The sequence below is a fragment of the Nicotiana tomentosiformis genome, chromosome 2 (assembly GCF_000390325.3).
Source record: "Nicotiana tomentosiformis chromosome 2, ASM39032v3, whole genome shotgun sequence".
NCBI lineage: Eukaryota > Viridiplantae > Streptophyta > Magnoliopsida > Solanales > Solanaceae > Nicotiana > Nicotiana tomentosiformis.
In genome coordinates this window covers 5358611-5375372 of record NC_090813.1, presented here as the reverse complement: position 1 = coordinate 5375372, position 16762 = coordinate 5358611, and the positions used below count along the sequence as shown (strand labels likewise).

The window sequence follows — 16762 nt, the reverse complement described above, 5'->3', positions numbered from 1 at the left end:
CTTTAAGTGGAGAAATTACTACGCGCTCTAGGGTCTTCGTATGATGTTTCAATCTAGCTCTTCGTCTTTCTCGACTTCCTCTTTCAACTTCCTGAAATACCACACAGGAAGAAGCAAAATCTGCATGTACACTAACGAAGAGTAACGAAAATTGTCTTTTTGCATCTTATAATATTAAACTAAACCATTATGAAAGAATAAAAGGGATTGCCTTTGAAGAGAAATGTGCCAAAAAATATGTCAATATGGACCAATATGAACAATTTATTCATTCTGACATTAAGCTTGGTCGGTGGGGGTAATGTCGTCTCCCTCATGCATAAGGACCAATTAACACTAACGGTGTTTTCTTTTCCTTTTTTCTTGATTTTCAGTTTTCCAAAAAGGCAGTAGCTTCCAGCAACTAATTGAAGTATTACAAAATATAGTTTTTTTGATAAAGTAAATTGTATTAATCAAAAGGGAGGAAAAACTCCCGCATACAAGAAGTATACAAAAAAGTAGAAAATTTACATCAGAACATGATTCTCTACAGAAGACGTCCAATCTTCTACACAAGTAGGGGCTATATGTGTGCACCAAAAAGCGATCAAAGATAAAGACTATTCTTAAGATGTGAAAACGTAGACTCAATACCCTCAAAAACTCTCCTATTTCTCTCTCCCCAGACTAACCACATAGAGCTAACGGGGCGAACTTCCACGCCTTTTGCTTGCTTCTTCTACGGAAACCGGCCCAGCTATATAGCATTTCCTTTACAGTGTTTGGCATCACCCATTGAACACCAAAAAGATTCAGGATTGCCCTCCACAAACCCCAGGACACAGGGTAATGCAGCATAAGATGATCCACTTCTTCCCCTCAGCTTTTACACATGTAGCACCAACTAACATGTGTAATTCCTCTCTTTCGCAGATTTTCAGCTGTCAAAATCACTCCCCTCGCTGCTAGCCATGCAAAGAAGCACACCTTCCTGGGCGCCTTAGGAATCCAGATCGATGAGTATGAAAAAGTAGCCTCTTCTCTCACCAACATACTCTGGTAAAAGAACTTTACGGTAAACAAGCCATCGCCATGCAACCCCCATCTCCAAGAATCGCAAGATGGATGGGGCATGTCTTGCCCGTATAGCAGTGCCAACAAATTTTGGAGCTCCGCAATCTCCCAATCTTGCATGTTCCTTCTAAAAGAGAGGTCCCATACTATCCCTCCTTCATGCTCCTTGCGAATCTGTTGGACAATCAATTCCTTCTGGTTTGAAACTCTGAAGACGTGGGGGAAAGAGACCCTCAGAGTATCCTCTCCACACCACCTGTGATTCCAAAAGCTGATTCTCCTTCCATCTCCCACCCTGTAAGTGATGTTGCCATAGAAAGCTTCCCAGTTCTTCATGATGTTCCTCCACATGCCACACCCGAACGGTGCTGTGATTGCCTTGGTCCTCCAACCCCCTCCCGTGGAATCGTACTTTTCTGCCATGACCTCCTTCCATAGAGCATGCTCTTCTACCCCGAATCTCCACAGCCACTTCCCCATCAAAGCTTTGTTGAATACCCTGAGATCTTTTACTCCAAGTCCACCCCACTTCTTTGGGGAAGTGACTGTCTGCCAATTCACTAGATGAAACTTTCTAGTTCCATCTGCCGCATCCCAAAGAAAATTCCTTTGAAGCCGCTCCAGTTTTTCTGTGATGCTGACAAGTGCTTGCAACATGGATAAGTAATAGGTAGGGATACTCGACAAAGTACTTTTGATAAGCACTTCCTTACCGCCTTTTGACAAGTACCGTTTCTGCCAGCGTGCTAATCGTTTTTCAACCCTTTCAATGACTGGATTCCAAACCGTAGTATCCTTTTGCAAAGCGCCCAATGGTAGACCCAGGTAAGTAGTGGGAAGAGAGCCCAACTTGCATCTGAGAACATAAGACAAAGCATCAATGTTAGCAACCTCACCCACCGGGAAAATCTAACACTTGCCGAGGTTGATTTTGAGTCCTGATACTATCTGAAAACACTATAGTACCTGCTTCAGGCAGGTCAACTGATCCATATCGGCATCACAGAAAACCAGGGTGTCATCCGCAGAAAGCAAATGAGAGACCCTTCGGGCACTGAGCACCCCGATCGGAGCTGAGAATCCTCTCAAGAAGCCTCCACTCGCCGCACGATCTATCATTTTACTCAGAGCATCCTGATCTAAAATGAATAGCATGTGGGATAGGGGGTCACCTTGCCTGAGCCCCCTGGAGCTGCCAAAGAAACCACACGGGCTACCATTAACCTGGACAGAGAATCTGACTGAGGAAATGCAGAACTTGATCCATACCCTCCATCTTTCCCCAAACCCCATCCGCTTCATAATAAAGTTCAGGAACTCCCAATTGACATGGTCGAAAGCCTTCTCAAGGTCCAACTTGCACAGTAAGTCGGGTTCTCTATTTTTCCTTCTGGAGTCTACAAGTTCATTTGCCACCAGAGCAGCATCCAGGATCTGCCTACCTTCCACAAACGCATTCTGGGAGGATGAAACAGACACATCAAGAACCTTCTTGAGTCTGTTGGAGAGCACTTTCTTAATAATCTTGTAAATGCTCCCCAATAGACTGATAGGCATGTAGTCTCTGATACAAGATGCACCTTCTTTCTTAGACACAATGGTAATAAAAGAAGCATTGATGCTTCTCTCGAAAGCACCATTCACGTGGAAATATTCGATAGCTTCCATCAACTCCCCCTTAATAGTGTCCCAGCAGAGCTGTAATAAGGCCAAGGAGAAACCATCAGACCCGGGGGCCTTATCACCAGCACAACTCGACACAGCATCGTGCACCTCCTCCTCCTCGAAAGCTCTTTCTAGCCACTCATTGTCTCCCTCCCCTATGTGGTTGAACTCTATTCCCCCAAGTAGGCCTCCAACCAACTTCCTCTTTGTATAAGCTCTCATAAAACCCCCACTATCGCCCTTTTACCTCCTCCTCTCCCTCAATCCTTACCCCATCCACAACTAAGGACTCTATGAAGTTTCTCCTTCGATTTGCAACCGCAACCCTGTGGAAAAACTTGGTATTTGAATCCCCCTCCTTTAACCAGAGCGCCCTTAATTTTTGTCGCCAACTATTCTCCTGAGCTATTGCTAACTCGACTATTTCCCTCTTAACCTCCCCCAATCTCACTTTTTCAGATTCATCTAGTTCCCTCGCCCCTTCCCCTCTCTCTAATTCCCCCAATTCATGCATAAGCTCCCTCATTTTGACCTCCACCTAATAATATCTCCCTTGAGCAATTTGAGTTTCTTCGACAGACGGAATGAGGGTGACCCTGATACCTCGTAGCTGGTCCACCATTCTTTCACTTTGTCACCAAATCCTGGCACTTTCAACCACATGTTCTCGAATCAGAAGGGAGCACGCACCCCTCCCTCTGCATCCATCTAGCAAGATAGGCAAATGATCCGAAGTCAGCCTAGGTAAAGGAATCTGCAACACATTCGGCACCAGCTTATCCCAGGAGGGCGATATCAGAAATCTATAGAGTCTAGACCTTGAGTTGGAATCCTCCGCCCTGGCCCAAATAAACCTTTCCCCTGATAGAGGAAGATCAATTAGAAAGTGATCATTGATGAAGTCAGAAAACTCCTCCATGGCCCTCGGAATCAAATTGCACCCTAATCTCTCCTCTGGGAATCTAATAGTGTTAAAGTCTCCCCCTAGAACCCATGGAATGTCACATTATCCCATAATATTGGCCAGTTCCTCCCAGAAAGACACCTTGGACCCTTCCCCTACCGGCCCGTACACTTCCCCAAAACCCCATTCTACCCCCACTCACTCTATCTTTGACGAGAGCTACTAAGAAAAAAACTCCCTTCCTAATCTCCTTTACCTCCAAGCTTCTATCATCCCACATAAGTAGAATGCCCCCGGCACTTCCCGCTGCTGGGACCCAGTCATATTTCACCCAACTACCTCCCCAAACACTTCTCACGATCACATCTGACAAAACTTCCATTTTGGGCTCCTGAAAACAAACTAGGTTTGCACCCCACTCCCTAACTCCCACTTTGATGATGGCTCTTTTGTTTGGGTCATTCATCCCCCTGACATTCCATGAAAGGATCTTAACTTCCATAAGCAAAAATAGCCTCCATTTCTCCACCCCCCTTAGCTGAGGTCCCTTTCTCCCTGTCACACACTCGACCCCTTCTCTGATACACCACTACATCCCCTAAGTTATTTTGCTTAACACCTTTACCCAACTCCCTCCTTGCGCCTTCGTAACAAGGTTGTTGCTCAATCTCCCTCAACAGTTCTAGCACCCTATCTTTCTTCCCTTCAAAATAAACACCTAATAACTTCCCAAAGTTTAATAGTTTATCCTCCATCCAGAAGGACATATACCCCTTCTTCAATCCGTGACGAAATTGGACATGCGTCTTCTGTAATTACCTTTTCCTTGCCCCTACCGGAGGGATGCAAGACCATAGCATTGCTAGCAATAGGAACTCTGGGTGCTGGGTGGATCTCGTCATTTCCTTGAGAGGCACCAACCTCTGAAATTAATGCCTCTCTGGCAGTGTATCGTGATGGAGCCCTTGGCGGCATATTAACTGGTATTACTGGCCCGCCACTGGCATCAATTGGGGCAAGCGCAGCAATCTCCCCAGAAGAGTAAGGAGATTGTATTGTAACCTCAGCACAGCTAAGCACAGGGGGAGATGGGGGGCGATGGAGCTGGGTCCATCAGAGGCGGGGGCCGTGGAATAACACCACCGGCTTTAGCCGGTGCTGCCCCTAGAATAGTGGCCGAAGAGGGGCGCAGGTCACTAGTGCTTGGTGAAGAAATACCACTGTGTAAGGCATCATTGGCAGAAAAAGAAGGAGTGACTGCTCCCATATGTTTAGGAGCCTTATCGGACGCAGCTTGATATAATCTGGGCCCCTTTGGATCAATTCTAATAGAATTGGGGAAGGTTGCTGGGCCCATGTGTGGAGGCCGAGGCGTATACTTGCTGAAATCTTGCCCGACCCTATGATAGTTAAAAGAGGACCGACCCATTCTGCCTTTCCAGCCCGCATCACTAACCAATTCACGTCTTTTCCTCCTGTTAAAATTTTTTCTTCTTCTCCCAAATTCAAACCTCTAGTCACCTCTCGATCTAACGTCTGATTCCAACTTAGTCCACTGATCCGGTGAGCCCTCCCCTCCCCTCAGAGACTGATTTTCCCTTCCCTCCCTTCTATTTGATCTTCTGTTTTCTTCCGCCAATATCACAGACATAAAGATAGGACGAAAATTCAGGGCTCAACCAAACCCTATAACTCAAGTAGCCATCTTCCACCACAGTGGAGACAGAGATTCTACCCCCTTTCCTCACCACAATCCTTACTCGCGAGAGATCGTGTAAGCTACAAGTGACATCAATAAAACCCCCACAGATTTTTCCAACCTTCTTGAATAGGTCAAGACACCTGAGATGCACCGGGAGACCCACCATGTTGACCACCAATATTTTGCCAGTGAAACAAGGGTCGAGACACCCATCGTGCTCCACCCATCTGTCTAACTTTAAGAAATTCCCATCGAACCACATGTTTCCTCTGACAAGGATTTTTGAAGCTTGAGACTCGTCGACAAATCGAAAGAGATATTGCGTGTCCCCCAGTTACAATATTTTTAGGCCGTCCTTGACGTTCCATGCCTCTGCTGCCTAGTTCCTTACAGCCTCTAGAGAACCAACCCATTTGGAAAAAGACCCAATCAAATAAGATTCCAAGAAACCTTTACGCCTGAGAGTGTGCTCCTCGGACAGCGAGAAGTGCGGCTCCTGCCCTACGTCAAGCTTTCGCTGGCATCTTCCCCCAAGTTCTAGGGCTGGCCAAGATGCAGCTTTCATGAAGGACATGTTTTCCAATTTTCTAGATTCTAGGGAGAAGTAGGAGCTTCTCTCTGTAGAGTCCATCATAGCTAAACCAAAAGCCTCGCTAGGAGACTGACTGAAGAAGATAAAGTGAGAGGGAGTGAAATCTGGCCGGAAAAAGCCACCTCCGTCGTCGGAAAATAGCAAAAGTGGTCGGAAGTTGGAGGTTGGTGGATGGGTGGGGTCGGAACAGTCTCGCGAAGAGGCTGTCTGAAGAAAAATAGTTGAGATCTGGCCTGGAAAGGCGTCACGCACCGGCGCGTGGGTTAGAGGTGGTCGGAGCTCTGCCGCGCGTGACGGCGCGTAAGGTGTCAGATTCTGGCGATTCTATCTGGGGTAGTGTCGCGACAGGGTTGGCTCTCAGATGGTGGTGGTGAAGTCCTAGGATTCATGATTCGTGACAGGGTTGGCTCTCGAAAGTGCTATCTTCCCGTGCGACATCTGATTTTGATACTTAACCTAACTTGATCTACAAGTGGCAAGTATCTTTCATCACTTGAAGCAAGTCCATACTTCAGAATTGAAGTTACCAGAGCTAAAGCATCAGAAACTATAATAGTTTGATCAACATCAAATGCAGGTTGACAGAGAGAACTGTGAAGCGATGAATCCTTCAGAGAGGACACAAGAGAAGGTCCCCTTACAACATCTTGGAAATGTGAATGTGTTTCACATATCCTCTGAATGGAATTATACAAATGGGATACTAATCCCTCAGCATAGTCAATAAGATTTGGATCCTTCAGTATGAGACCAAACACATTTCACCGTAAAATAACTTTAATAAATTACTTGGCATGTACACTTTTTAACGAGGATAATTATTTAGCAAAGTTTCAACAACTTCACAGAATATAGTTATCCACCTCAATCACTGCATTGAACATTTTTTTTTCACTTACAATATGAACTTATATTAGCTATATAGCCGGGCCAAAGTTTTTGACTTTCTGAAAAGTCGCTTCTATGGCTTTTCAAACATGCATGCTCTTAAGATGCTTCAAAATTGAGTATATTTATGACAATTGACAAACATTAAATAGTCAATAACTACATACATGTGAAAAATTAGTTAACAAAAGCTAATAGGTCGGTAACTCTACAAAAGCTTTCGCTAAGATCAGTTTGTGGTCAGTGGTGATGGAGGACGAAGGAGAAGAGGGAAAACCCCCCATAACAATATCCCACTACAGCCCTCTCAGATCTCCCAGACATGCGGATCAGAACTTCCTTTGAGGCAATTTAGACAGAACCAAGAGATATGAAACAAAACACTAAGAAGATAACATGCATGTACAGAATACATCAAGACAAGAGCCAAAGGCACAGGTAATTCAAGAATAGCCATAAGAAAATTCTGGGCGACACAGGCCATATGCCTATGGCATTTAAAGATAAAGAGGGAAAATCCCCAAAGCAGGAATTTTTACCTCTTCGTCAGAAATACAGTGAGCCAGAGACAAAATACTTGACCCAAAATTGAGCAATTCTGAAAAGAAAACCAAAAACAAAGGCGAGCAATTGAAGCAAAGAAGAAACAATGAGTGACAGAGCGTGTATGAAAGAAACAGAGAGCAAGAGAATTGAGCTCTGGAAGAGGGAACGTGAGAATAAAAAATAAAGAGAAAAGGAAAAAACTTACCGCAACTCAGGAATACAACAACACAAGACAATCTCGAACCAAAGCACAGAAATTTAAAAACTATGACCAGTTAGTGAGTCACTAAGGCTATGAGCAGAGAAGCGAAGGAAAAATGACGTCTGTGTGAGAGAGAGAATAGAGCTATGGAGTGTATTCTAAAATCAATCCATATGAACGAAGAGAACATACGTGTACAAGGATAGGTGTAATTTTAGTTACTAATTTGCCCCAAATAAATATTGAAATTACAGGTTTGCCATTGTTCTTATTTGTTCGTCCTTCTCAACTCTCATTTCTAAATAGTACAGTAATATAAACGCCAACCTGTCAACTGACATTATGGGAGAATACTCTTCACCGGAATTAGAAAATATTGCTTAGCGACAATATTCAATAGAAATTTAAGCACAGATATAACTTTATTTGATAATTAGTTGGAAGTCGAGTATGCATATTCAACATAAACTAAGGCGTTGGGCAGATCGTAGATTGTCAGGTATGAATTCGATTTTAAGTCGAAGAGTGCCCATTGCTTAGGCTTGACGGCACAATAAGAGAATGGGGGAGCTAATATCCTTGCTTGTGCAGGCGAGGACGGCTCGTCTAGGGCATGCTAGAGGAGCTTCAAGTGACTTTTCTTTGTTCTTCGACAGCACGCAAGCCCCGCCGACGCCTATACCTATAGAGTCAAACTAAAATAAAAAAGTATCAATGATGGCGACTTTCTGTATATCCGAAGAGGATGCAATCACTGTCTGTAAGGTAACTTCGCCCTGAATCCACATTAACAAGCACTAATTTCCTATAACTTGCCAAGAAAAAACTGAAAAATAATGACTCCACACTTCAGTAAACAACAACACTCAACACTGCCTGATCTAGTACAAGTTCTTTATGACACTTGTACTATAGATATGATAATAATAACTACCGTTTCAATCTCAAATCCGCTATTACAAATGAAACAGAAAATTTGATACATAACATAACACACAATAGTGATAGGAAAGCCACACAATAGTTATTTATGTGTCACTATTCACCATTATTAATTAGATCATCTTTTTTATGAAAGAAGTCAAGAACTTCACCCTGTATGCATTTGGTAGAAGTTCGGAGGCCACAATATTCTTCAAAATGGAAAGGAATATAGAGACGAGGATGCTGAGAATCCACTAGTTTAGAAGGTATCTCCACTTTCCCATTTCTTGGTCCTAACACAAAGAATGTAATGGAGAATCGTACTCTTGGTTCGTTGCATTGTACTCTATGCCTCACATTGCAGATTCTTTCATTGCTCCATGCCTAGCAAATTTTACAAGTAAATAAATTTTTAAAAAAATGCAACGTATAACCATAAGATTGTAGAGACAATATGCAAACATGAAATGAAATAAGTAAAGAAATATATACTTTGAAGTATCTCTTTTACTAACTGTTGAAATGATTTGTAACAATTAACTGAATTGCGTGAAGCGATTTATCCAATAGAGTAAACTACTCGAGATGTGAAATTTTATTTTCTTATGTTATGTATGCAACATATTCTTTCACGTGTCAGTTTTATTTATAGGTCAAGCGCATATCTAGATATTTTATTATTAGATGCATGTAAGTCTAGGATCCTATCTACTTTAATATCATATTCAATTGTGCGAGCGATCTTAAATTTTTGCGTGAAATAGTCAATGTGAACCTTCAAAGGGTGTGTGGGGGTGGGTTGAGGTGGTATGCTAAAACTATCCACATTCTATCACTTCATGTATTCCAACTTTAGTTCTTTAGGATCCAATTATTATGTTTAGTTTATGAAATTATGAACGAGGTTTCACTAGTCTTGGATCAATTATGTCCTAATAATGGAAATTAATGAAAAGAGATAGATAAATAAATAGGAAGTAGGAGTAGTTAAATATAACTTGACTGACCTTAGCAATATCTCCGGCATTAACAAAAAAGGAACCTGGTATTGGATTGGCAGGAATAAATTCCCCAGTTTGCTCATCAAGCATTTCAAGGCCATTAACAAATTCATCATCCAATAAAATAGTGAAAAACCCTTTATCAGAATGTGTTCTAGCTCCTGTTAATCCCACTGTTTCAGGATTATTGTTATATTTGTTAAACCTCATTAGGCAAGGCCAATCCTCAAACAAATCTCCACTTTCTAAACCAAGACCTTCCATAAGCTTAGTCCCAAGTTTCTTTGTTAGATCATAAACTGCTCCCCAATACTTCACCATCACCTCCCTACAAAAAGATAGATAAACTGTTTCTGAATACTTTACCATCATTTTTAATACAAACCATCCAGTTAACGAAGAATTATCACTTCAATGCTCATTGCTATTTTTTTTTTTGATTGCTGTATCCGGACCAACTTGTGTGTACCTTGATTATTTTGTTGAGTATCTGGTACCTTCACAAATAGAGGTATCGAGTAACTTTGTCAATTAAATAATATTTAGGTTGATAGGAAAAAATTAACCATTTGGAACACTTGAAGTAGAGTTATACAATAAAATATTCTTAAAACTAATAGATTTAGAACATATAAAGCATTATAGCGATAAACACGTACTTTTTTCATGTTATACCTCAATCAATTGAGTTTAACTTTTATGCACTGCTAGGTGGATCATCAAAACTCATGGTAAAAGAGTTCTTCAGTGGGGGGGATTGGAATTGGGAAAAACTAAGAAGACTTCTACCTGAAGAGGAGGTCATTCATATTACAAGCATTAAAATAGGGAGACAAGATCAACAAGACTATGCTATCTGGAATGACACTGAAGATGGAATGTTTTCGAACAAATCGGCTTGGCAATTGATTAGAATGCAGAAACCAAAGAATTCCCTCATCAACAAAGTTTGGCATAAGAATGTCCCATTCAAGATTTCCTTTTTGAGCTGGAGGTTATAATTAAGAGAAGGCTACCATTTGATGATATCATTGGCATATTTGGAAACCATATGGTTTCTAAGTGTGCATGTTACACGTCACCCAAATGTGAAACATTACAACATGTTTTCTTTGAAGGGGAAGCTGCAAATCATATTTGGAAGTACTTTGGTACACCACTTGGGGTGCAATTGCAAACTGATTCTATCAATGTGGTTCTCAAGCAGTGGTGGCAAAGGAAATCAAGTAATTTGGTGCATAAATTGATATTGCAAATTACTCCTATAACTATATGTTGGGAGTTGTGGAAAATGAGTACTGCTTGCAAGTATGGTAACAAAAGAAATTTCTATCATAGGAATATGGAATACCAGGTAGTGTGGAACATTAAGGCTGTGATTAATAGAATCTTCCCAAACATAAAATTACCACCACATTGGCATCAAATTTGTGACATTGTGGAAAGGTTGAGACCAATTCCGATTTGGAAACAAGTGCAGTGGTGCACACCCGAGACTGGTAGAATTAAGATAAACACAGACGGGAGCTACATTAAGGCAACTGGTAATGCTGGTATTGGAGGAATTGCGAGGGACGTAAATGGTAATTTTATTATGGCCTTCTCGATTCCGATAAAGTGTAACAATAACAACTTTTCTGAAACCATAGCTGCTAAGTTCGGAGTAGAGTGGTGTATCCGAAATGGTTACATAAATATTGACTTGGAGATGGATTCGTTGTTGATTGTTGAGATGCTAAGAAAGAGGTCCACGCCAAGAACAATAAATTGAAGATGGTGATTGAAGAGATTGTACACAGCCTTGAATTAATCAATCTATATGTTATGCGCTGTTTAAGGGAAGCTAACCAGGTAGCTGACTCCTTGGCAAAAATGGCCACTTCACAAAATGATGATATGTCTACTTATCCTATCATCAATTGCCCAATGTTGCAAAAGGCCATTTTCTCCTAGATAAGTGACAGATGCCTAGTATTAGGATTAGGTATGACAAAGCTAATTTTTTTGTTAGTTAAGTTGTATAGAAAGAGAAGGGAGATGTAAGTCCATACGGTCCCTTCTCTACATATTTTTGCGATGGTTGCAATAGCAGTCAATCTTGTTGTACTCTGAGGTAAGGCATAGCCCCCTCATTTTGTAATGCATCAATATATCACAGCCCCCATGCACTGGCAAGGTATAATTTTCTTACGCAATCAAATTAAGATGAGTTATAATAATAGATAATTCTTCATTTAAGCTTAATTTGGTAATATAAAAAATAGAACAAATGAACCGATATCCAGAGTTAGATGCACAAGAAAAATTAATTACATGGCCAATATATATAAGTTAAATCCCAGTAATATAGTATGCGATATGACAGAATTTTCAGGGCTGAAATGAAAAGCAAAGCACTAAACAAAGGAATTACCTTTGATAAGGAGATAGATTCAACTGAGCACAGAACTGATCAAAACCCTCCGATAAAGTTGCATCATATACTCCTAAGGCCTCAAACATGGGACTCGTAACATTAACAGGGACGTAACCAAAGCTGTTGTCTTCACCAACAATATTTAGCTCCTTTGTTTCCACTGGAAGTTCCAGCAACGACCGGGCGACCGCCATTATTTCCGACAAGAGTGATCGTGGAATTCCATGATTAACAAGCCTGAAACAACCCCAACGTTCAAGTGATTTCACTATTTTCTCTTGTAATCCTTTTGAGCTATCTTGCATGTCTATGATTGACAAGTTGTTAGCCATATTGTTTTTTTCTTCTACTACTCTTTTTCTTGTGTTATTGTTTCTATATATAAACTTTATTGCTCATTCTCTAGTATGTATATACTTAGTTGTTTGCTATTTTAGTCTACTGTGGAGCTTACAAGCTATGCCGGCCTAGGATTAATAATATAGGGGATTGCTAATTTTGTTCTTTAGTTGTTGTGAATTATCTTCTTGCAAATAACTACTATTCCTGACTACTAGTTTGGTTTCAATTTTTTTCTCTCTTTCTAATTACCTAATGTTCGAAATTTATTTATTTGACCAATTCAAATTTGCATTGCTTAGGACCATCAAAGGTTTTGAATAGGAGTTTCTCTATTTTCAAAACTTGAACCGAGACCCTTAGATAAGGATGAACGGTCTTTAATAGGAGTTTCTCTATTTTCAAAGCTCGAACGAAGATCCCTAAATAAGGATGGAGTGATCCTTCAAGCTCCTTAATGGTTAGATGGGCTGCTGATATTTTTTATTAAAGATCCTTTTTATTTTTTATTTTTTCAGTTTTTGAAAGACAGACATGTCTCTCTCCTTTTTATTCTTCAAAGACTTGCTTGTAGGTGATTGAGTGTAATCGGTCTTCTAGGGCCTACAAAGAAAATTGTTATCATCACATATACACTGATGAGCACAGATACACATTATTACGTGACAAAGGGTACCTAAAATGAGCAACAGACAAAATTTTAAAGAATTAAAGAGTTTTTAATTAACATTAGTTTTGGTATTTTAAAAAAAGGAGCCCATCTTGCAGGAAATGGAATAAATAAAACAGATATATAAGTCCAAATGAGAAGACAATCTTTCCCCATCTTCTTGATATCCTAATTAGTAGGGCGTTTTAAAAAAGCTGCGCTGCATTTGCAGGCACAAGAGAAAGCAAATGAAACAATTCTTCCATTTAGTCAGTGGAAGACAATCACATGAAAACAAAGGCGAATTTTGAACTTTATAGATTTGAGTTGGGAATTCTAATCCAATTTATTTGATTTATCAGGTTTGAAATCTATTATTTTATATTAATTTACTGAATTTTTTAATGCATATACAAAATTTGAGTCAAATTTACTTGGCTTGGAGGACAAAAAGCTATTGATTCAACGAATTTGTAAGTACTTCATGAAAGCTCTACTATTTGTACTGTCTTTTTTTTTTAAAAGTAAAACGGGAATTATATTGCTAAAACAAAAGATTACATAGTCCCTGAGGATATTACCATTGTCCAAAGCGGCAAGGCTATTACAAACTAAGGTAGGAAGATACTTAGTACTACTACTAACTCCTTGCTTGTTCCTATTAAGTTCTATTTCAACAAAAGGGGATGTACGAGCAAGGTAACTACATTTAGCTGGTTTGAAGTGGTTTACAACTTCCTTTGCTAGGAGGTGTGCCACTCCATTTCCCTCTCTGAAGTTATGCCTGAGAATTGGGAGCTTCAGCTGGTGCATTAACAACCTGCAATCAAGAAGAATGTTAGAAAAATATTGGTTGTCTTCATTCATGAGTTTGATTATTTCCGTGGAGTCTGTTTCAATTTTCATTTTGAGGAAATTCATCTCTCTTGCAATTCTTAATCCTTCCTGTAAAGCCATTATTCTGCTTGCATGGCGGATGCTGCATAACATGATTTGTGGAACCCAACGATCCAGTCTCCATTTCTATTTCTAAACACTCATCCTAAACCTGTTTCCAATGAGTTTTTTGAAAAAGCTTCATCTATGTTTAGTTTAACAGTACCATAAGGTGGTTTATCCCACTTGACCTCAATCTTAATCTTTTGAATTTTAAAGGAGTTTTTTCCTGTAAAGAAATTAAATTCCCAAGCTTATTCAAGAACTTTAGGGGCATGAAGGTCGAGGTCTAAGTTGTTGCAATTGTTGTTATTTCTATTTTTCCAAAGGTTCCAAATAAAAAAAGGAAAAATGATTTACCAGCTATTTGTATGCTTTGTGTTCTGGATGAAGAAATCTTTTAGGTTGATAAGCCAGTGGATGCTAGTGTCGATGGATTAAGTAGAGACACCCATATTTTTCCAAAAACGAGTGGCTATTGGGCAATGTAGAAAGATATGTTGGATATCTTCCACACCTTTTTTTGCAAACCGGGCATGTGGCGTCAATATTTATTCCAATGTGATATAACAAAGCTCGACAAGGAATACGACTATGCATGCATTGTCAACAGGAAGAATTTTATTTTATTTGGGCAACGGAGATCCCAAATCCAATTAAAGCTTGCCTTTGATGTGATAGTTGGATTTAAAATCTTATAACAAGACTTTGTAGTAAAATTCCTACTGGTACTAGGGTCCCATGTCATAATATCTCCTTTTAGGAGATTATTAGGTATAGGGGTCGAGGCAATCTTATTTCTAATAGTGGTGGGCAATTCAAAAGTATATTTAGGAAAGAAGATTTCCAATGGGACGATCTAGTGCGTATTCTGTCTATAACAAATTGAAAGTCTCTTGGTTTGGGCTTGTTATTAAGAATTGAGAAGCCAAGATAATTGCCAAACTCGCGACTTAATTTCATGCCAAAAAGATTCGTAAAATAGGAGGTAGTGAACAAAGGATAATTTTTGAAAAAGATAATTTTAGATTTTAAGTGATTTATAGAAAGCCCAGATTCTTGACAAAATAGGTTCATGCATGATTTCATGCAATGCCCAATTTTATGGTTTGCCTTACCCATAAGAGTGATATCATCCGCAAACACGATATGAGAGAAGGAAGGACTCTTATAATTAGCTTTGATAGGATCCCAAAGCATAATGTCTACCTGGTGGTCAATGAGTCGTGAGAGTAGATCAACGCATAGGATGAAAATATATGGAGATATAGAATCCCCTTGACGTATACCTCCACTGGGACTAAAGGCATTTGTTTTAGTATCATTTACAAGGACCCCAATGGTGCTTGTGCATATACAATACATAATTAATTAGAAAATCTTGGGTGAAAATTTGAAGTATCTAAGAGTTTTATAGACAAACGACCACTCTAGTCTATCGAAATCCTTCTCAAGGTTAATTTATAGCATCATGTCAAAATTAGAGCTTTTAGAACTATGGAGATTGTTTATAAGTTCTTGGATAACAATAGCATTATCACTAGCTCTTCTATTCTTACTAAAACTGGATCGGATGGGGCTAATGAGGTGAGGAAGGAAAGGCTTGAGTCTATTAGCAATAATTTTGGTAATGATTTTATAAGAGGTGTTGCATAAGCCAATTGGCCTAAAGTTCTTGAGGTTGTTTGCGTTAACAAATGTTGGAATGAGGCATAAGTATGTATCATTTGCACCCACTGACAAGGTTTGAGTTTCAAACATTTTATGATAATAGCTAATCACGGGGTCACCAATAATGTACTAATACTTTTGGTATAAAAAAGGATGTATACCATCTAGCCCGGGGGCCTTAAAGGGCTTAAAAGAAAAAATATCCTTAGTAATTTCATTGTTAGACAATGGGATATCTAGACTAGATAAATCTAAAGTGGTATGGCAAGTGGGGTCTTTCAGGATAACATTCCTGTAGATAACTGATTTGGATGTGTTGAAGTCCATTTGAAAGAAATTATAGGTATGGTCAAGAATTAATTTAGGGTCTGAAATCTACTCGCCACTATCGATTTTGAAATACATAATAGTATTACGACATTTTCTATTAGAGGCCATTATATGGTAAAATTTTGTGTTGGCATCACCATCGTTTAACCACGAAATTCTAGAACGAAATTTCCAAAAATACTCTTCCATTCTGATAATATTATTATACTCTAATTGAAGTTGAGACTCTAAATCTTGTAAGAAATCATTTCTATGGTAAGCGGGAGAAGATTGAATCCCATTCAAATGAGCTAATAACTTTTTCTTCTTTTTGAAAATATTCCCAAAAGTCTCATGTTTCCAAATGTTAATATTTTCCTTAAAGACTCTTTGGGAAATGATGAGATCATTATTATTTCGGTATTGACGAACAATATTGACAAAGTCTGGGTGTCTACACTATATAGTTTCCAATCTAAAGGGTTTTTCACAATAATCTATATTCCTAGGAGTGAGTTGGATTAATAAGGGGTTGTGGTTCGAGTGTGTTTTAGGGAGATGAATAACCATTGCCTTAGGAAATAAATTGATCAAATCATCGCTAACAAAATTCCTATCAAGTCTCTCCATAATTAAGCCCCTAGATTTTTTCTATGATTCGACCAAGTATATTTACAACCCTTATAACCAAGATCTATGAGGTTGAAATTACTAATATTGTTCCATAATGAGTTGCTACGTCTACGGTTAATAGGGTGTCCCCCGAATTTTTCATTAGCACTAAAAATGTAATTAAAATCACTAACTAAAAGCCATGGACCCTTATAATTCTCATGAATATTTTCTATGTTGTGCCATAAATCATGCTTCTTATCTAATTTTATACTAGCATAGATAGAGAAAAATAACCAAGTAGTATAGGTAGGAGTTACCTCAACTGTAGCATGGATTTCTTGCTTTCT

At 39.4% G+C, this 16762-nt stretch overlaps 1 protein-coding gene across 1 annotated transcript; it reads right to left on the bottom strand.

Annotated features, from left to right (window-relative positions):
• Positions 1-8424: 8424 nt before the first annotated feature.
• Positions 8425-12253, bottom strand: LOC104096857 (2-oxoglutarate-dependent dioxygenase DAO-like). Its single transcript, XM_018771050.2, has 3 exons — positions 11894-12253; positions 9487-9808; positions 8425-8863 (listed from the first exon to the last, which is right to left on the bottom strand). The coding sequence occupies exons 1-3, from the start codon at positions 12226-12228 to the stop codon at positions 8594-8596; spliced, it is 927 nt and encodes a 308-aa protein (XP_018626566.2). The 5' UTR covers positions 12229-12253; the 3' UTR covers positions 8425-8593.
• Positions 12254-16762: the final 4509 nt, after the last annotated feature.